We start from the raw sequence: 21209 nt of genomic DNA, 5'->3' as shown, positions 1-21209 counted from the left end.
CTGTTCCTGTGGTACTTTGCTGAGAATGATGGTTTCCAGCGTCATCCATGTTCCTGCAAAGGACATGAACTAATTCTTTTTCATGGCTACATAGTTTTCCATGATGTATATGTGCCACATTTTCTTTATCCAGTCTACCATTGATGGGCATTTGGGTTGGTTCCAAGTCTTTGCTATTGTAAATAGTGCTGCAATAAACATATGTGTGCATGTGTCTTTATAATAGAATGATTTATAATCCTTTGGGTATATACCCAGTACTGGGATTGTTTGGTCAAATGGTATTTCTGGTTCTGTATCCTTGAGGCATTGCCACATTGTCTTTCACAATGGTTGAACTAATTTACACTCCCAGCAACAGTGTAAAAGCATTCCTATTTATCTACATTCTCTCCAGCATCTGTTGTTTCCTGACTTTTTAGTGATTTCCGTTCTAACTGGCATGAGATAGTATCTCATTGCGGTTTTGATTTGCATTTCTCTAACGACCAGTGATGATGAGCTTTTTTTCATATGTTTGTTGGCTGTATAAATGTCTTCTTTTGAGAAGTGTCTATTCATATCCTTTGCCCACTTTTTGATAGGGTCATTTTTTTTCTTGTAAATTTGTTTTAAGTTCCTTGTAGATTCTGGATATTAAACCTTTGTCAGATGGATAGATTGCAAACATTTTCTCCCATTCTGTATGTTTCCTGTTCACTCTGATGACAATTTCTTTTGCTGTGCAGAAGCTCTTTAGTTTAATTAGATCCCATTTGTTTATTTTGGCTTTTGTTGCAATTGCTTTTGGTGCTTTAGTCATGAAGTCTTTGCCCATGCCTATGTCCTGAATGGTACTGCCTAGGTTTTCTTCTAGGGTTTTTACGGTTTTAGGTATTACATTTAAGTCTTTAATCCATGTTGAATTAATTTTTGTATAAGGTGTAAGGAAGGGGTCCAGTTTCAGTTTTCTGCATATGGCTAGCCAGTTTTCCCAGCACCATTTATTAAATAGGGAATCCTTTCCTCAATGCCTGTTTTTGTCAGGTTTGTCAAAGATCGGATGGTTGTAGATGTGTAGTGTTATTTCTGAGGCCTCCGTTATATTCCATTGGTCTATATACCTATTTTGGTAGCAGTACCATGCTGTTTTGGTTACTGTAGCCTTGTAGCATAGTTTGAAGTCAGGTAGCATGATGCCTCCAGCTTTGTTCTTTTTGCTTAGGATTGTCTTGGCTATATGGGCTCCTTTTTGGTTCCATATGAAATTTAAAGTAGTTTTTTCTAATTCTGTGAAGAAAGTCAATGCTAGCTTAATGGGAGTAACACTGAATCTATATTGAATCTATAATTTACTTTGGGCAGTATGGCCATTTTCACGATATGCAATCCAGCTTTTTAAACAAATAAGATTTTGAAAACTTGTTGAGTCCTAGGTACTTGGGTTTTTTGTTTTTTGTTTTTTGTTTTTTGTTTTTTCGAGATGAAGTTTTGCTCTTGTCACCCAGGCTGGAGTGCAATGGCACGATCTTGGCTCATTGCAATGTCTGTCTCCTGGGTTCAAGTGATTCTCCTGCCTCAGCCTCCCAAGTAGCTGGGATTACAGGCACCCAGCATAATGCCCAACTAGTTTTTGTATTTTTAGTAGAGACAGTGTTTCACCATGTTGGCCAGGCTGGTCTTCAACTCCTGACCTAAGGTGATCCACCCGCCTCAGCCTCCCAAAGTGTTGGGATTACAGGCATGAGCCACCATGCCTGGCTGGTACTTGTTTTTATAATAAGAGAAGAAAAAGGGCCAGAAGCAGCTTGTAATATAAGGCAATGAGATGATAAGTTTAAGAGCACTGAAACAAAAGGAATGAAAATGGAAGACCTGGCAACTGAGAAAAAAGCCAGAACTGTTTAGAATAATAATTATCTTAATATCCATGTTACTCAACAAGTGAATTTGGGTTTGTTTTTTCCCAGTATTTTTATATATGTTAACAGGAAGAAAAGTTTTTCACCTGGTTCCTTTGAACTTCCTCAATGCCAAAGTGTACCTTAAAGAATAAATTCAATTGAGGCACAAAATAGTGCAAATCTACAGCATTCAAATAGATTTTGATCTAGCTGTTGCTTTTATACTGGACTTGTCCAAACAGATTTATTTTTTCCTCCATCTGTCACCTGGCATCTAGCTAGGAACTAGAAATTCCTATAAGTAAAATCACTACACACAGTAAAATTAAAATGGAAAATGGATTAACAAATTGGTCTTGAAGAACAGGCCCTTAAGTTGCAATTAGCACACTTTGTGAGAAGTGAAAGGTTTATGCCTGTGAAATAGAGAAAGGGGCTACAACAGCCAAAGAGACTAGTTAGTTTAATTTTACCATCCAAATGGCGTTCTCCGTAAGAGCTCTCTGGAAACAGACCCCTTAGGTATGTTATACATGAGATGGAAGTAGCAAAAAGTTTCTTCACCATTTTCAGTGACTCATGCTCATTAGTGATTTGGGATGGGAAAACTGTTTCCTGGAAAAACAATGGAGGTGAAAAAAGATTAGTATTCTTTAATACATTCAGTTTAGCACATCATTACCACAGATATGATGAAAAGATTTCTCAGGACTTCAAATTTGATATCTTTGAAGGTAATCAAAAAGAAACAGTGCTTTGAATATTACATTAAATTAGATCTTCATAGGCAAGGCAGAGCAGAAAGGCAGAAACAATTACCCAAGTAATTCAAGACTAAAACAATTTATTTCACAATGATCCATGAAACTGGAGTTTTACTATGATTATATAATCTTCTTCCCTCTCATACACTCCTCGGACCCCACTGCAATCTGGATTTTCCTCCTTTCCTTTCTACACTATTCTCTCCAAAGTCACCAAGTACAATCCTATAGTTGACCTCTTCTCATTCCTCATAATATGTAACTTCTTTATATTATCTGACACTGTTACCCACATACTCTCTTTTCCTCTTCAAGGTGCCATAACACTATTTTGTTTTTTCACCTATCCCTACATATCTCTCTGAGTCTCTTACTTTTTCCAGTTGTTCTGCTCTTTAACTGTTGGTTATCCCCCAGGATTCTGTCTTCAGGCTTTTTCTCTTTTATAGCTGTCTTCTTGAATAATCTCATCAAGTTTCATAGCTTCAGCTACAGCCTATACAGAAAGGAATTCAGGTCCCTATTTCTGTTCTGAGTCCCAGTTCTATATTTTTATTTCCTGAACATCTGCACCTAAACCACTTTGTAGATCCCTTAAACTCAGTTTATCTCTGCCACCCCTGGCTAAAACCTGATCCCAAGTCTCTTTCTCAGACTAGTGAATCAGAACTACTCCAGTCATCCAGGCTAGAAGCAGCTTCATCTTTGACTTCTCGCTCCCTCATACCCCACTAAATTCTATTAATTCTCTTTAAAAGAGTTCTCAAATCTATTTTCTCCTTTCCCTTCTCACTGCCACTGGCTTGACTGAGGACATACTCAATTCTCTCCTTGATTACTGCAGTAGCCCCTTATCTCTTTGCTAACAATTCTTTTATTCAACCTGTCTTCCATATTGCCATCAGAATTAATTTTCAAGGATACAAATCTTATCATGATACTGCCAGTGTTCATCCAGGATAGAGTTCAAGTACCTTAGAGTGGGATTTGAGAACTGTCAAAATCTTATTCTTGTTTAGCTCTCCTGCCTCATCTTGCACCCCTTCCTCCCTGCCCACACTCCCTTATTCTCTCCCATGCACTCTACTGTCTAGCTATGTGGAATTGTGGCTATTCAGCTACTATTCTACTGCCATGCTTTTCCATACTTTTGTGCTTTGCTTAAGCCAGAGCTCTGAGGAACACAAAGCTTCTGTAAGATGTCACATAGTGTTCTATAAAAAGTATCAATACTAGGAATAGCTTCCTGCTAAATTTTATGTGTGTGTATACATACAACATAGTAAACAAACTTAAATCATTGTTCTTAAATGATTAGTCTTCCTTAAGAAATAGTGTGCCATAAAAGGAGTGTGATAAGAGAGCGACTGATATATGAATTTGTGACTTTTGCTTCAGTATGTAAGGAGTGTCTACCGAGAGTCATCTTGCATATAGAATATTTGCTGATGGATAGGTTGTGCCGGTATCTCAAATTATCATTTCAACATATGTTTGACATACTATGTTTATTGTATACACAATGTTTACCATGTTTATGTATTAACATAAAAATAAAAATTTGATCTGTTTGTCATAATTATTCTGTGAGGCTGCTTTTTGCTGTTTTCTTTAAGCCAAGCACAAAATATGTTTCATGAATTCCAGCCGGTATTGTGTCAATACATTATAATTTTAAAGTATTTTCTAAATATTAACAAATTAGACTATATTAAACTTTAGAACTTCATTCATTAATATACTATTAAGAGCATAGGTCTTACAAAGGACTCAGATCCAGAATGTATAAAGAACTCCTAAAATTCTTTAAGAAAGACAAATAGAAAAGTGTCTACTTGTGTGAAAATAGACACTTAATAAAAGAGCATACCCAAATGACCAATAAACAAATGAAAAAGTGTTTAAACTTTATCAGGGAAGTGAGCATTAAAATCACAAGGAGGCCAGGGGTGGTGGCTCACACCTGCAATCCCAGCACTTTGGGAGGCTGGGGTGGGCAGATCACTTGAGGTCAGGAGTTCAAGACCAGCCTGGCCAACATGGTGAAACCCCCATCTCTACTAAAAATACAAAAATTAGCCAGGTGTGGTAGAAGGCACCTGTAATCCCAGCTACTTGGGAGGCTGAGGCAGGAGAAACACTTGAACCCAGGAGGCGGAGATCACAGTGAGCCAAGGTTGTACCACTCCAGCCTGGGTGACAGAGTGAGACTGTCAAAAAAAAAAAAAAAAAAAAAAAAAATCGGGGCTGGGCGCTGTGGCTCACGCCTGTAATCCCAGCACTTTGGGAGGCTGAGACGGGCGGATCACGAGGTCAGGAGATCGAGACCATCTTGGCTAACACGGTGAAACCCCGTCTCTACTAAAAATACAAAAAAAAATTAGCCAGGCGCGGTGGCAGGCGCCTGTAGTCCCAGCTACTCGGGAGGCTGAGGCAGGAGAATGGCGTGAACCCAGGAGGTGGAGCTTGCAGTGAGCCGAGATTGTGCCACTGCACTCCAGCCTGGGCAACAGAGCAAGACTCCGTCTCAAAAAAAAAAAAAAAAAATCACAATGAGAGAATACTACACACCCATCAAAATGGCTAAAAGTTTTAAAAAGGATGTAGAATAATAAAAACTCCTAAAGACTGGTTGTGGGAGTGTAAATGGGTACAACCGCTTTGGAAAAGTGCTTGGCAGTATATAATAAAGCTAAATATACACATATCCTATGACCCATATTTTACTCATAGGTATACATCCAACACATATGCTTATATGTTCACTATAGGACATGTATTAGAGTATTCAGAAAAGCGTTATTTGCAATAGACCCACGCTGGAAACCCCCCAAATGCTCATCAACAGTAGAATGAATAAAACTGTGGTATATGCCCCCCATGGAATACTATATAGCAATGAGAATGAATGATCTATAACTATACTGAGTAATATAGATGACTCTCACACACAATGCTGAGCAAAAGAAACCAGATACAAATGAGTATTAGTGTATGATTTCATTTATATAAAGTACAATAGCAGGTGAAACTAATCTATGCTGTTAGATGTCAAGATGGTGGTTTCTCTTGGTGGGGAGAGGTAATAATAACTAGAAGACAGCAAGAGAGGGAGTGCTGGTAGTGTTCTGGTTTCTGATCTGGCTTCTGGCTTACAACAATGTGTTAAGTTTGTAAAAATTCATTTAGTTGTACACCCATGCATTATATGAATATATACTCTCAGTAAAAATGTTAAGTGTTTGCTGGTCAAATACGTTTGGAAAATGTTGTCTTATGCAGTTCCTTCAGCCAGGCATGCTCTTTTTCCCATTTCCAAAGTATGAAAATCTTAACCCAAATATGCATTTAATCTTATTACATTCTAGGTACTGTTTAAGGTTCTGAGACATAGTCGTGAGCAAAACATATAAAAATCCTCTCCCTCATGTGGCTTACATTCTGTATCACTCTTAATTCATACTACAAAGATAATACTTATTACCAGTTAATATAATCTTTGAAGGCAGAGTGCAGATAAAGTCTGACTTTTCCCAGCATAGCCAGGGGACATGGCTAACTCCACATGTCCCTAGGCTTTACCTAGACTCTAATGGCTCCAAAGCAGGTAAGTTGAACAATTTTTAAAAGTCAAAAAAGCAGTTTATGACATTAAAGCCTTTAGCAAACCTAATATCTGACCTGGATCAAATATCTAAATCTTGAAGATATTTTTATTTTACCAATAATCTTTATTTTCCAAAGATTATTACAGTCATATAAACTAAAAGGCACTAAAGTTTTAATTTTTCTGACAAAATATTTGATTTAAGTGCTTATTTTTCTTTAAGCCAACTAATTAACACTCTTTTATGTCAACACCATACATGCAACACATATAAATACACAGACAGAAGAAGATCCAGTAGTTGTAAGATTTTTTGTTTGCCAGTTTTAAAGTTTCTTAATTGGATTACTGGCTTCAGGGTGGAGCCCTTGGAAGAACAGGCCCAGGAAAGCATGTAGTTTCTAGGTCCTAATAAACAGGCACAGCTGGAAGGTGTAAACAGATCCCCAAAATTAAGGGTCTCATTTTTATACTAGATCCTGGATCCCCAGAAAAAGAGAGAAATGGCATAGGAAAAGACAGCGCAATGCTTTTACCATGCATTTCACTGCAAGGCAGCCCAAAGCCAGTCAGCCAATTTTGTAATCAGCCCATCTTATTTCTTATTCTGAGCCAAGTCTTATGCTAGGTTTTCCTCAGGGAATTCTCTCCCCTCTATGCAAATTATCTTCATCATTCAAGGTCTGTCCACCTTCAGTCTTACCTCTTTCATGAGGAATATACAAACCATTCCAGTCCACATGAAATCTCTAAATAAATTCCTATAATTTGCATCGTCTCACTCTTTTTTACATATATATAAATCATATATCACTTTGTATATTGACTTAACTCCTAACCAGATTATAAACTTTTGGAAGATGAAGATCATATTTTTGTATTTTATCAGTGAATTACACAGTATAATGAATATTATATTACATAATATTGAGTCTCAATGAATAAACAAATGATGCATTAATGAATGTCATGGGACAAACTAAACTATATGCCTGGCCCTGGGATGCTCCCCTAGACCTCCTAGCATCCAAGTTTCTCTCAGTGCTCTCCCCTTCTGTTCTTATAATTAAACCATGGTGTGCAACACAAGTTTCCTAACACTTTAGGAAGCGAATGTCTAACCAAGAACTATTCTCTTTAAACATCTTTTTGTTTCTGATTTCTTTTACTCTAGAAGATCTAAATATATTGTATAAACATGAAACAAGTACCCAGTAAATAACTTTGTAGAAATTTATTTTAATTTTCTGGTCCTTGGTCTATTAGGCAGTTAAAATGTACACATACTCTCCCAGAATATTATGTGCCAATTAACTGATAAAACTGCTGCTTAAAAACACACACACACAAGATTAAAATCATAATTCTGAACTAACTCACTAAATGGTCATTGATTTTCTTTTAATTCTTAACAAATACCTTAGATGCCTTGTGTATTGTGATGCAGTGAGAAAGCTGAGCAGTGGCCATTGTAGGAATGTATCAGGATTATTTCAACAAGTCCAACCTATTAAAAAATAATTAATTAATTAGAAATCTTACCAAATATAATGCTTCCTCTCTTACTCTGCCCAAAAATGAAACTGAAAAAGTCTAAAAGCAAACAAAAAATTAAAATCAAAGACAGTTAGGTATAAACTGTTTTCCAGATTGTTCAGTTTAGAGAGAAATTTCCCAAGCTACATTTTGAAGAGCAAAGGAAGAATGAATGCTAAGATAATTCTATCAGGCCTTATCTAAACCATAAAATGAATTTGAGTTGAAAAAAGTACCTATTGTTAATTTTCCAAAGGAGAACGATATAATTAAAATTTGACCATACTCATTGGGAAGTAAGTTTAACACACATTTTTATCTATAATTTTGGCATAAGGTCTCTGGATGAATTTTTCCACCCACTCAATGAAAATTATAAGGTTATTTATTTGTTCACAAATATATTGGAGGAGAAAATACATTGTAAATCACCTAGAGACTCAATATATATTATTAATCCTTGTTATTCCCTCAGAGTGTAACAATATAGCAAAGGCTCAAAAACATTTCTTGAATTAACTTCAGTTGTAACTTATTTGCAAATTCAACTCAAAAGTTAATGTTTATACTTCATACCCATTAAAATAGTTATTCATCCAACTAGCTGAAAAAGAAATCAAGAGAGAAATCTCATTTACAATACCTACCAAAAAAATTAGCTAGGAATAAATTTAAGAAAGTGAAAGATTGCTACAATGAAACTACAAAACACTGATGAAAGAAATTGAACAGAACACAAAAAGATGGAAAGGCATCCCATATTCATTGATTAGAAGAATTAATATTGCTAAAATGATCATATTAATTACCCAAAACAATCTACAGATTCAAATGCAATCCCTGTCAAAATACCAATTACATTCTTCATAGAAATGGAAAAAACAATCCTAAAACTCCTATGGAACCACAAAAGACTCTGAATAGCTAAAGTAATTCTGAGCAAAAAGAACAAAGTTGGAGGCATCACATTACCTGGCTTTAAAATATACTACAAAGCTATAGTAACCAAAACAGCATGGCACTGGTATAAAAAGAGATACATAGACCAATGGAACAGAATAGAGAACCCAGAAATAAATCTGCCTATTTACAACCAGCTGATTTTTGACAAAGGCACCAAGAACATACACTGGGGAAAAGATACTCTTGTCAAAAAATGGTTCCAGAGAAACTGGATATCCACAGCAGAAGAATGAGAGACTCCTGTCTCTCACCATATACAAAAATAAACTCAAAATATGTTAAAGACTTAAATGTAAGACTCAAAATTATAAAACACAGGAAAATGCTTCAGGACATTGGTCTGGGTAAAGATTTTATGGGTAAGACTTCAAATGCACAGGTAACAAAACCAAAAATAGACAAATGAGATTATATCAAACTAAAAAGTTTCTACACAGCAAAGTAAATAACCAACAGAGTGAAGAGACAGCCTATAGAACAGGAGAAAACATTTGCAAACTATTCATCCAAGAAAGAATTAATATCCAGAATATACAAGAAGTGCAAGCAACTCCAAAGCCAAAAAAAAAAAAAAAAAGCAAAGGATCTGAATAGACATTTCTCAAAAGAAGGCATACAAATGGCTAATAAGTATATGAAAAAATGCTCAACATGATTAATCATCAGGGAAATGCAAATTGAAACTACAATGAGATATAATCTCCCCACAGTTAGAATGACTATTATTAAAAGGACAAAAAATGGCCAGGCGAGGTGGCTCACACCTGTAATCCCAGAACTTTGGGAGGCCGAGGCGGGTGGATCACCTGAGGTCAGGAGTTTGAGACCAGTCTGGTGAAATCCTGTCTTTACTAAAAATACAAAAAAAAATCAGCCGGGTGTGGTGGCATGCACCTGTGGTCCCAGCTTCTCGAGAGGCTGAGGCAGGAGAATCACTTGAACCCAGGACGCGGAGGTTGCAGTTAGCCAAGATCTTGTCACTGCACTCCAGCCTGGGCAACAGAGCAAGACTCCGTCTCAAAAAATGAAATGAAATGAAATAAAATAACAAAAAATAACGAATGCTGGCAAAGATGCAGAGAAAAGAAAATTTTTATACACTGTTGGTAGGAACGTAAATTAGTACAAGCATTATGGAAAACAGTATGGAAGGTCCTCAAAAATCTTAAAATAGAAATACCATATAATCCAGCAATCCTATTATTGGGTATTTATCCAAAAGAAAAGAAATCAGTATATGGAAGAGACATCTATACCTCCATGTTTATTGCAGCACTATTCACAATAGCCAAGATACGGAATCAACCTAAGTGTCCATCAACAGATGAATGCATGAATAAAATATAGGCCAGGTTGGCAACTCATGTCTGTAATTCCAGCACTTTGGGAGGTTGAGGCAGACAGGTTGCTTGAGCCCAGCAGTTCGAGACCAGCCTAGGCAACATGGTGAAACCCTGTCTGTACAAAAAACACAAAAATTAGCTGGGTGTGGTGGCACGCACCTATAGTCCCAGCTACTTGGGAAGCTAAGATGGACTACTTGAGCCCAGGAGTTCAAGGCTGCAGTGAGCCATGACTGCACCACTGCACTCCAGCCTGGGCAACAGAGCAAGACTCTGTCAAAAAAAAAAAAAAAGAAAGAGGAGAGAGAGAGAGAGAGAGACAAAGAGAAAAAGAAAGAAAGAAAGAAAGTGTATATATGCACAATGGAATATTATTCAGCCATTTAAAAAAGCATGAAGATCTGTCATTCACAGCAACAGAGATTAACCTAGATGACATAATGTTAAGTGAAATAAGTCAGGTACAGAAGATAAATACCATGTGTTCTCACTCACCTGGGAGCTAAAACAGATGAGCTCTTAGAAGTAGTTATTAGAAGCTAGGAAGGGCAGCAGGGAGGAGGTTGGATAGGGAGAAGTTAGTTAATGGATATAAAATTACAGCTAGATAGGAGAATAAATTAGATTGTTCTATAGCACTGTAGAGTGACCACAGTTAACAATGATTTATTGTATATTTTAAAATAGTTCAACACAAAGAATGATAAATGTTTGAACTGATGGATATGCTTTGACTTGACCATTACATATTGTATACATGTATCAAAATATCACTCTGTACCCCATAACTATGTACAATTACTGCGTGTCAATTAAAAATTTTATAAATGATTATTCAAAAATGGAAAATAGTAAGTTGGTAAGGATGTGGAGAAATTAAAACCCTTATGCATTGCTGGTGGGAATGAAAATGGTGCAGCCCTTGTGGAAAATAGCAATGGCATTCCTCAAAAAGTTAAACAGAATTACCATATTATCCAGCATTTCCATCTCTAGGTATATATTCAAAAGAATTGAAACCAGGGACTCAAACAGATACTTGTACACCAATGCTCATAGCCACATAATTCACATTAGCCAAAAGATGGAAACAATTCGAATGTCTATTAAAAGATGAATGGATAAACAAAATGTGGTATTTACAATGGAATATTACTCAATTGTTTTGTTTGTTTGTTTTGTTTTGTTTTGTTTTTGAGACGGGGTCTCCTTCTGTCACCCAGGGTAGAGTGCAAAGGCGTGATCTTGGCTCACTGCAACCTCCGGTTCCCAGGCTCAAGTGATTCTCCCACCTCAGCCTCTCGAGTAGCTGGGACTACAAGCACTTGCCACCACACCTGGTTAATTTTTGTATTTTTTGTAGAGATGGGGTTTTGTCATGGTGCCCAGACTGGTCTTGAATTCCTAGGTTCAGGCAATCCATCAGCCTCATCCTCCCAGTGTGCTGGGATTACAGGCATGAGCCACCACACCCAACCCCTATTCAATCTTAAAAAGGAATGAAGTTCTGATACATGCAACAATGTGAATAAATCTTGAAAACATTATGCTAAGTGAAAAGCCAGACATAAAAGGACAAATATTATATGATCCCACTTATATGAGGTACCTAGAGTAGGCAAATTCATAGAGACAGAAAGTAGAATAGAGGTTACCAGGTGCTGGTGGGGTAGAAGGAATAAGGAGTTTAATAGGTATAGAGTTTCTGTTCAGGATGACGAAAAGGTTTTAGAAATGGACAGTGATAATGGTTGCACAACATTGCAAATGTGCTTAGTGTCACTGAGTTGTACACTTAGAAAAGCTGAGGTGTTGAGTTTCATATTACAGTTTACCACAATAAAAAAGTTAATATTTAAAATACATCTAGTTTTCACCCTTATTGTTTTGTTAATACAAAAAGAAGCAGCCAGGCATGGTGGCTCATGCCTGTAATCCCAGGACTTTGGGAGGCCAAGGCGGGTGGATCACGAGGTCAGGAGATCAAGACCATCCTGGCCAACATGGTGAAATCCCGTCTCTACTAAAAATACAAAAATTAGACAGGCGTGGTGGCAGGCGCCTATAGTCCCAGCTACTCAGGAGGCTGAGGCAGGAGAACGGCGTGAACCCGGGAGGTGGAGCTTGCAGTGAGCCAAGATTGTGCCACTGCACTCCAGCCTGGCCGACAGAGCCAGACTCCAACTCAAAAAAAAAAAAAAAAAAAAAAAAAGCAGCAGCAAATTTTCCCTTTTCTTTACAAAGTCTTAATTTCAACTGGGGCTTCTTTTCAAGGTTTTATGAAGTTCTGACCAAAATACTTGTAAAATAACTTCTTTAAAGATACTCCATTCTGGATCACCAAGGATAGCCTGTGACCGGTTTTTGTGTATCCACTAATGCAAAATTCTTGAAGATTTTCCCAAGAAAAGAGGGCAGGATTATTTGCAAACACTGCCACAAGGTGGTGATAGAGATTATAAACAGGTGGTAATATTTAATTTCTTTCAAATTACTTCTTCAGAGGGGCACTAGGGGACACTCTTTTACAATATTTTATATATGAGACTGAAAACCACCTAATAGTTCTTTAACCCTTAAAGATTCCAAGCTACCTTTACTTGATTTCAGAGTATAACCTTCATATCTAACTCAACACATCAGTTGTCCTCCTTAAATTTCAAAAAATAAAATGGGAAACAAAGTAGCTCTAAGAGTTTAAGATCTACTCCCAGCCCATTAAACCATAATACACTACCTACTACTGGGGCAGTTATTAGTCTCAGACACAATAAGTAAGAGAAATCATGATTTTTAAATAGTTTTCTATATTAGTGGGGTTTTTAAAATTTCTCTATGATCATAGACATTCTGATGTCATTTCTACGGAATCAAGCTCTGAAAATAGCATCAGCCAATTAGAACACAATGCATTACTACATCCATATTTTTGCAATGTATGGATGGCCTAGATTAAATTAATATTACCATTGAAAACTCTGAGGCATTCAGGACACTTGCTTTTGAGAAAGGATTCAAGTTAGTTAATATTAGCATTTGGTAAATTCCTTAGGAATTAACATTTATAAAAGTAAAATTAAATTTTATACATATATATACATATATATATAGAGAGAGAGAGAGAGAAAGAGAGAGAGAAAGAGAGAGAGAGAGAGAAATAACCAGCAGTATAATCTAGTAGAAAGAGCCTTTAGAGTTAAGGAACCTAAGTTCAAATTCTGACTCAGCTACCTAGCAGCTGGCACGGCCAGGCACAGTAGGAGATGACTGGATCATCTGGGCAGTTTCTCATGAATGGTTTAGCACTATACCCTCAGTGCAGTTCCTGCAATAGTAAGTGAGTGAGTTATTGTAAGATCTGGTTGTTTAAAGGTGTGTAGAACCTTTTATTTTTCCTCTCTCTCTCTCTCTCTCCTGCTTTGGCCATGTAAGATGTGCCTGCTTCTCCTTTGTCTTCTGCCATAATTGTAAGTTTCCTGAGGCCTCCTCAAAAGTCAGGCAGATGCTACCATGCTTTCTGTACAGCCTGTGGAAGCATGAGCAAATTAAACCTCTTTTCTTTATAAATTACCCAGTCTCAGGAATTTCTTTATAGCAATGCAAGAACGGACTAAAACAGAGCTCTTCTTTTTTACTTCTACCACACATTCCCTGGATGAACAAATACACACCCATTGTTTCAAGTATAATTTCTATCTATTGATTCTTATGTGTGTATCCCCAGCCCAGGTCTCTCTCAGAAGTTGCTAACTTGTTCCTCTAACTGATCATAAGACTGTTCCACCTTGATGTTCTCAACACATTCGAATGTGAATTATTTTCCCCAAAAACTTACTTCTGTTCTCTCGCTCAGTGAATGACATCATCACATACCTAGTTGCTCAAGCACAAAATGTGTGACTCAACCTTAATCCCTTCCTCATTCCCATGTTCCATCACCTTAACATTTCTCAAATGTAGGCCAGGCGCAGTGGCTCACACCTGTAATCCCAGGACTTTGGGAGGCTGAGGTGGGCAGATCACCTGAGGTCAGGAGTTCAAGACCAGCCTGACCAACATGGAGAAACCCCATCTCTACTAAAAATACAAAATTAGCTGGGTGTGGTGACACATGCCTGTAATCCCAGCTACTTGGGAGGCTGAGGCATGAGAATCGCTTGAACCCAGTAGGTGGAGGTTGCAGTGAGCCAAGATCACGCCATTGCACTCAGCCTGGGCAACAAGAGTGAAAGAGTGAAACCCTGTCCCCCTGCCAAAATATATATATCTCAAATGTGTCCAACTCCTCACTTTAGCCATGTTGTTGTCATCTCTACTTTAGATCAACCAGTCTCATCTTTTGCCTGTACTGCTGCAACCACCAATTTCCTGTCACTGGTATTCTTCTTCTCCAGTCTGTTCTGTATATTGCAGCCAGAGTTTTTAAATTACAAACTCAACTATGCATTTTCCCAGATTGAAATACTTCAATGGCTCCCCACTACTCTCAGGATAAAATCTAAAACTCTTACCATGGCTTCAAGATTTGACTCATGCCTCCCTAGCCTCAGCTCTATTTTCCCTTATACTTTTATGTACCAGCCATTCTTACCTTACCCCAAAGGACTATATTCCTTCTAGCTCTCAGGATTTTGCAATATTCCTTCAGCCTGAAACATCCTCCTCCATTCCCAATTCCTACTCGTCTCCTAGATATGGTGTATTAGTCCATTCTTGCATTGCTATAAAGAAGTACCTAAGACTGGGTAATTTATAAAGAAAGGGGTTTAATTGACTTACAGTTAAGCAAGCTATACAGGAGGCATAGCTGGGGAGACCTCAGGAAACTTACAACCATGGCAGAAGGGGAAGGGGAAGGAGGCACGTTTTACATGGCCAGAGAAGGAGGAAGAGAGGGAAAGGGGAGGTGCTACACACTTGTAAACAACCAGATCTCATAAGAACTCATGATTACAAGAACAGCAAGTGGGAAATCTGCCTCCATGATCCAGTCAACTCCCACCAGGGCCCTCCTCCAACACTGGGGATTACAATTTGACATGAGATTTGGGTGGAGACACAAATCCAAACCATATCATATGGCTTAGTAAAATTTCCTTAAGGAATGACTTCCTAATTCCCACTACCACTATTATGAAGTCTGGGTTATGTGCCCTTTGCAATATATACTGTACCATAGTTGTCTTTAAGTATCCCCTGATCTACTGTGAGCTAACATGAGAGCAAAATTGTGTCTAGCTATTGTGTCAGTCTAGCTCATTCTTTATATTTTAAAGTTTTTAAAATTTATTTATTGAAAAGGACTCTCACTGTGTCAGCCAGGTGAAGTGCAGTGGTATAATCTCAGCTCACTGCAACCTCTGTTTCCTGGGTTCAAGCCATTCTCCTGCCTCAGCGTCCTGAGTAGCTGGGATTAAAGGTGTGTGCCACCACATCCAGCTAATTTTTGTATTTTTAGTAGAGATGGGGTTTAGCCATGTTGGCCAGGCTGGTCTAGAACTCCTGACCTCAAGTGATCTGCCCACCTTGGCCTCCCAAAGTGCTGGGATTACAGGCATGAGCCACTGCACCCAGCCTTTAAAGTTTTTTTTAATAGGTATAATTCAGTGGGTTTTAGTATATTCACAAAATTCTGCAACCATCTGTTTAATATAGTATAAACCATCAATTTAGTGTATTCACAAAATAATGCAAACACTATCTAATTCCAGAACATTTTCATCACCCCTAAAAGAAATCCTATGCTCATTAGCAGTCACTCCTATTCTCTCCTTTCTCCAGCCACTGGAAACCACTAACCTACCTTTCATCTTTGTGAAATTGCCTATTCTGAACATTATATATAAATGAAACCATACAATATGTGATCTTTTGTGTCTTGTTTAGCTCATTCTTGAACTCTCAGCATCATCACAGTACTGGAATTAAATAGGTACTCAATAAATATTTGCTGAGGCTGGGCATGGTGGCTCACACCTGTAATCTCAGTATTTTGGGAGGTCACAGTGGGGTGGATGACTTGAGGTCAGGAGTTCAAGACCAGCCTGGCCAATACGGTGAAGCCCTGTCTCTACTTAAAAAATAAATAAATAAAATAAGTAAAAAAAAAAAAAATTAAAAACCTAACTTAGCTAACTAAATATTTGCTAAGTCAACAGAGAAGAACCATAGAAACAAGGAATAATTAAGAGTCTAGAAAAATACCACAAAATTTTAAAGGTAGAAGAAACTTTAAATATCATTGTTATGGTTTGAATGTGTATCCCAAAGTTCATATTTTGGAAGCTTAATCATCAATGCAAGTGTTGAGAGTTGGGGCCTTTAAGAGGTGATTAGGTGCCTTCATGAATGGATTAATATTGTTACCCCAGGAGCAGGTTCATTATCAAGAAAGTGGATTTGTTATAAAAGCAAGTTTGGCACACTCACTCTCTCTCTCCTTGATCTCTCTCTTACCAGGTGATGGCTTCCTCCATGTTATGACACAGCAAGAAGGTCCTTACAAGATGCATATCCTTGTTCTTGGACTTCCCAGCCTCCAGAATCATAAGCCAATACATGTCTGCTCTTTTTACATTACCCAGCCTCAGATATTGTTACAGCAGTACAAACTGGACTAAGACAGTCATTTAGTCCAAATATCTAATTTTCTAGATGGGGAATTCAAAATCTAGACTTACCCAGGGTCAGTCAGCCACTTAGTAACAGAACTGAGACTAAAACTCAACAAGTCTGACTCATAATTTAAAAGCTTTTCCAGACTGACTCTCCAAAATGAAATTCTCCTTTGCTTTCATTCTATCTAATATGATGCACTACCAGGGCCTCCCTAGTTCTTCGGCTTGTCTGCTTATTTCTAAACATGGGAGGGTCTCTTTCTAGTGTTCTAGCATGAGCTTGCTTCAGGAAGGCAAAAAGATCTAAATTATTTTTTCGAAAAACATGGTGAAACTTCGTCTCTACTAAAACTGGGCTTGGTGGTGGGTGCCTGTAATCCCAGCTACTTGGGAGGCTGAGGCAGAATCGCTTGAACCTGGGAGGTGGAGGTTGCAGTGAGCCGAGATTGCACCATTGCACTCCAGCCTGGGCAACAAGAGTGAAACTTCGTCTCAAAAAAAAAAAAAAAAAAAAAGCCAGACTCCTTTCAGCCTCTAACTATTCTGTTGCTACTGTTTTCCCTTTGAGCAGGTGTTTTGTGGAGCTCTTCTATTTAAGTACAAACCCTGCTTAATTTTGAAAGCTCACAAGTTGACAGGAAGTATGACTCTAGAGAGCATGCATTCTCAGACAATAGGTCTGATTTTTTGTATGTGTTATCCCTTTGTTCAGGCTCATTATCTAAAAACCTAGAAGAGATTTCATAACTATGGATTTTAAGAACTGAAAGCTAACTTTGAAATGTCTTTCTCTTATATATTTGTTTGCAAATTAGATCCATACATATTTGAAACTTCACAGCGCATCAATATCATTCCCTCTTCTGTTTTTGAGACAAGGTCTTACTCTGTTTACCCAGGCAGGAATGCAGTGGCGCAATCTTGGCTCACTGCAATCTTGACCTCCTGGGCTCAAGCGATCCTCCCACCTCAGCCTCCTAAGTAGCTGATACTAGAGGTAGTGTGCCACCACACTCAGCAAATTTTATTTTTGGTAGAGACGAGGTCTCACTATGTTACCCAGGCTGGTTTTGAACTTCTGGGCTCAAGCAATACTCCTTCCTTAGCCTCCCAAAGTGCTAGGATTATAAGTGTGAGCCACTGCAACTGACCCTCACTCTTATATTTGATATGTCTACTTTGTGACAAGGATTATGATCTTCTTGAGAAAGAGGCATATTTCTGTGCTCTTTCTGGTAAAGATTCACTCTAGGCTTACCTCTTGACCTATATCTCAATTGCCCTATTTTTTTTGTTGTTGTGTATTCATTTTCTTTTCTTTTCTTTTCTTTTTTGAGACAGAGTAAAGTGCAGTGGCATAATCTGTCACCTAGGTTGGAGTACAGTGGCATAATCACAGCTCATTGCAACCTCAAACTTCTGGGCTCAAGTGATCCTCCTATCTCAGCCTTCCAAGTAGCTGAGACTATATGCATGCACCACCATGCCCTGCTAAATTTTTAAAATTGTTTATTTTTGTAGAGTTGGGTGGGCACGGGGAGGGTCTCACTATGTTGCCCAGACTGGCCTCGAACTCTTGGTCTCTCAAAGTTTTGGGATTACACATGTGAGACACCACACCATGCCTTCAAATTGCCCTATTTTATATGGTGGCACAATTACTTCCTATTTTACCCTTACTATGTGTGAGTCCAAGATTCACATAAAGATTAGCCAGCTGCTGTTTAGTTTACTAAGGCCTAAACCACTTTTTTAACCATTCCAAGTGAAGCAAAAGCCAAAGTTTTATTACATTTTCCCAAATATAATCATAGTTGATTTGTGAAGGCTCTCTACCCATCTTTCTCAATCTTCGAAAATAATTTTTTATAAGGAAATCCCTTTTCTATCAGGTGAACACTATCCAATAGCTGGATTCTGAAATGCAACTATATGACCTTCCTTACACATGCATGTTATTAAGAATGGCTTTACTCAAAAGAAGTGTATGTTAACATAAATGGGTTCAATAGATTCCTAAAGCTGGAAGGGAGCACAGACATTTTCCAACCCCTTCGATTTAAAGAAGATCCAATTCTGTGGAGGAAGAATCTTTTTTTCAACAAATGGTGTGGAAACAAAAGGACATCCGCGGGGTGAGGGGAAGAAGAGAGAATGAAAAGAACCTTAACCTAAATCTCACACTGTATACAAATATTAATGCAAAATGGATCATGGATTTAAACATAAACATAAAACTATAAAGAAAAGGGGCCAGGCGCAGTGGCTCACACCTGTAATCCCAGCACTTTGGGAGGCCGAGGCTGGAGGATCACGAGGTCAAGAGATCGAGACTATCCTGGCCAACATGGTGAAACCCTGTCTCTACTAAAAATACAAAAAAAAAAAAAATTAGCTGGGCGTGGTGGTGCACACCTGTAGTCCCAGCTACACGGGAGGCTGAGGCAGGGGAATCACTTAAACCCAGGAGGTGGAGGTTGCAGTGAGCTGAGATCACGTCATTGCACTCCAGCCTGGCCACAGAGCTCGACTCCATCTCAAAAAAAAAAAAAAAGAAAAGAAAAAAGAAAAAAGAAAAGGAAAGTGAGGCTAAGCAAGCGAACTTGGTTTGCCAAAGTTCGCCCAATTACTTAGACCTTACAACAGATCTTGCTTCAATAAATTATTCGCCATTTTAACAAATTTCATTTGGCCCTGGTAATTCCCCTACCTGTGCTCATTCAGAGTAAATGGTTTCCACTATATTAATTGAGTTTTTGTTCATGCTCTTTTGACTTTTTAATATCTTTTTCACGCTATTTCAATTATTCATTCATTCAACATCTACGAGGCAACTACAATGTGCCAGGCAACGTGCAGGATTACAAGATGTAAAATACTGTTCCTACCTCAACAGATTGATGGTCCAACGGAGGAGAAATTAGATTATGATCCTGCTGAGATTAAAAACCCCTTTAGGGGCCAGAACCACCCCTCATTTCTACCAGCTGAGTACACTATGTACTGCACAGCCTGTCCAGTGCTCTGCGTACTCGGACACATTTTGGCGATTGGCTAATCCTGAGGTTCAAGACTCTCTCCCTCTGTACTGTTTAGGGAACTGAAGTCCACAGGGATTAATTGGCAAATCCTCACTAAAGCTAAAGGGGAGCTGAGGTCAAGGGGGGGCGGGGTGGCTCGTCCCCACCTCTCTCACCTCTTGACCTGTACCAGGCATCGGTCCTGGCAGAAAACCTCAATGGCTGGGGAGAATCTGACCCAGGTAAGATAAACTTCCCCAAAGCTCCACCACACAGGCCCCCTCCAATGTCGGGCACAGACGTCGTCTGCCCTACCAGCCTCATCATGGCTCATTATGGCTGCTGCTTGCTCAGCAAGTTTGATTTCATGTCCAGAAAAATCCGAATTTCAAAGCTACCTGGCTGCTCTCTGTCCAGTTCTGGGGGAAATCGCCTCCCTTTTGCCTTCCTCCTCAGCCCCCTGCCCTCCCGATTCTCTTCACAGTACTTTAGGCCCTCACGAAATATGATACTTTCAAATCCAACTTAAAGCCTTAAGTAATAAGAAAAGAAAAAAATTGTTTTTTGACATAAAAACAGAACTAACAACGCCCGAGTGCCCTCTCTGGGCGGAGACCTCGCGTCTCAACAGCCCTCACCTCAGCTCGTCGACGCTTCCCTCCCACCGGGGGTCAACGGCCTTTTCCGGCCCAAACCAGCTCCTCGGCTCATGAATAGTCAACGAGGCCTTTCTGGGCGGGACCAGAGGCTTCCTCATGAATAATTCATAAACCGTCCACGGCTGGCCGGGGCGACTGGCTTCGCTAGACTTCATGAATATGCAAAGCAGGGGCGAGCGGAGGCCAGCCAGCCCCTAGCCCGCCCCGCCCCTCAGCAGCCGCCTCTCAGCCGGGGGCTGCACACTGACCTGACGCGAACTTCGGTCGGGGGCCGCCAGCCTGGGCCACCTGTACAACGACAGCCTGCTCCGGGGCTTCCTGAGGAGGTGCCTGCCCGCCGAGGTTAGGACACGAGGGACCGTGGGGCTCGGGCGGGCCAGGACGCCAGGCCGGCGGGTCCCAGAGAGGCCTGAGGCGGGCGCAGGGCGGCGTAGGGGAGGGGAGCGAGAGCCTGGGGGGCCCACGCACTCGAGTTAGAAGGCCCGAGGGGTGCGGCGCGGTGGCTCCACCTGGGATCCCAGCACTCTGGGAGGCTGAGGCGGGCGCGTCACTTGAGGTCTGGAATTCGAGACCAGCTTGGCCAACATGTTGAAAACCCGTCTCTACAAAAAATACAAAAATTAGCTGGGCGTGGTGGCGCGCGCCTGTAGTCCCAGCTACTTGGGAGGCTGAGGCACGAGAATCGCTTGAGCCCGGGAGGCTGAGGTTGCAGTGAGCCGAGATTCCGCCATTGCACTCCAGCCTGGGAGACAGTGAGACTCCGTCTCAAAAAAATTTTAAAAAGTACAAAAATTAACTGGGCCACCTGATGTGCGCC

At 39.5% G+C, this 21209-nt stretch overlaps 1 protein-coding gene across 9 annotated transcripts in view; it reads right to left on the bottom strand.

Annotated features, from left to right (window-relative positions):
• Nucleotides 1–20775, bottom strand: part of HORMAD2 (HORMA domain containing 2) — a 96479-nt gene extending 75704 nt beyond the window's left edge. For 3 of the 9 annotated variants that reach the window (XR_009211224.1, XM_058432020.1, XM_058432021.1), the window contains exons 1-3: nt 20641–20775; nt 7674–7761; nt 2357–2498 (exon numbers count right to left, since the gene is read on the bottom strand). Coding sequence is in view for 4 of the 9 variants with exons in the window: in XM_058432020.1 (XP_058288003.1) it covers nt 2357–2498; nt 7674–7724 (193 nt within the window). In the remaining 5 variants the exon portion in view is untranslated. Of the gene's footprint in view, nt 1–2356; nt 2499–7673; nt 7762–19601; nt 19647–20371; nt 20487–20640 lie in introns of those variants that run through there. The other 6 variants (XR_009211226.1, XM_032139787.2, XR_009211225.1 and 3 more) reach the window with 4 other exon arrangements.
• Between the last annotated feature and the right edge of the window lie 434 nt (nt 20776–21209).

The sequence above is a fragment of the Hylobates moloch genome, unplaced genomic scaffold, assembly GCF_009828535.3.
Source record: "Hylobates moloch isolate HMO894 unplaced genomic scaffold, HMol_V3 SCAFFOLD_19, whole genome shotgun sequence".
Lineage (NCBI taxonomy): Eukaryota > Metazoa > Chordata > Mammalia > Primates > Hylobatidae > Hylobates > Hylobates moloch.
Note: the sequence above shows the minus strand (reverse complement) of the source record. Positions and strands in the feature narration are given on the sequence as shown.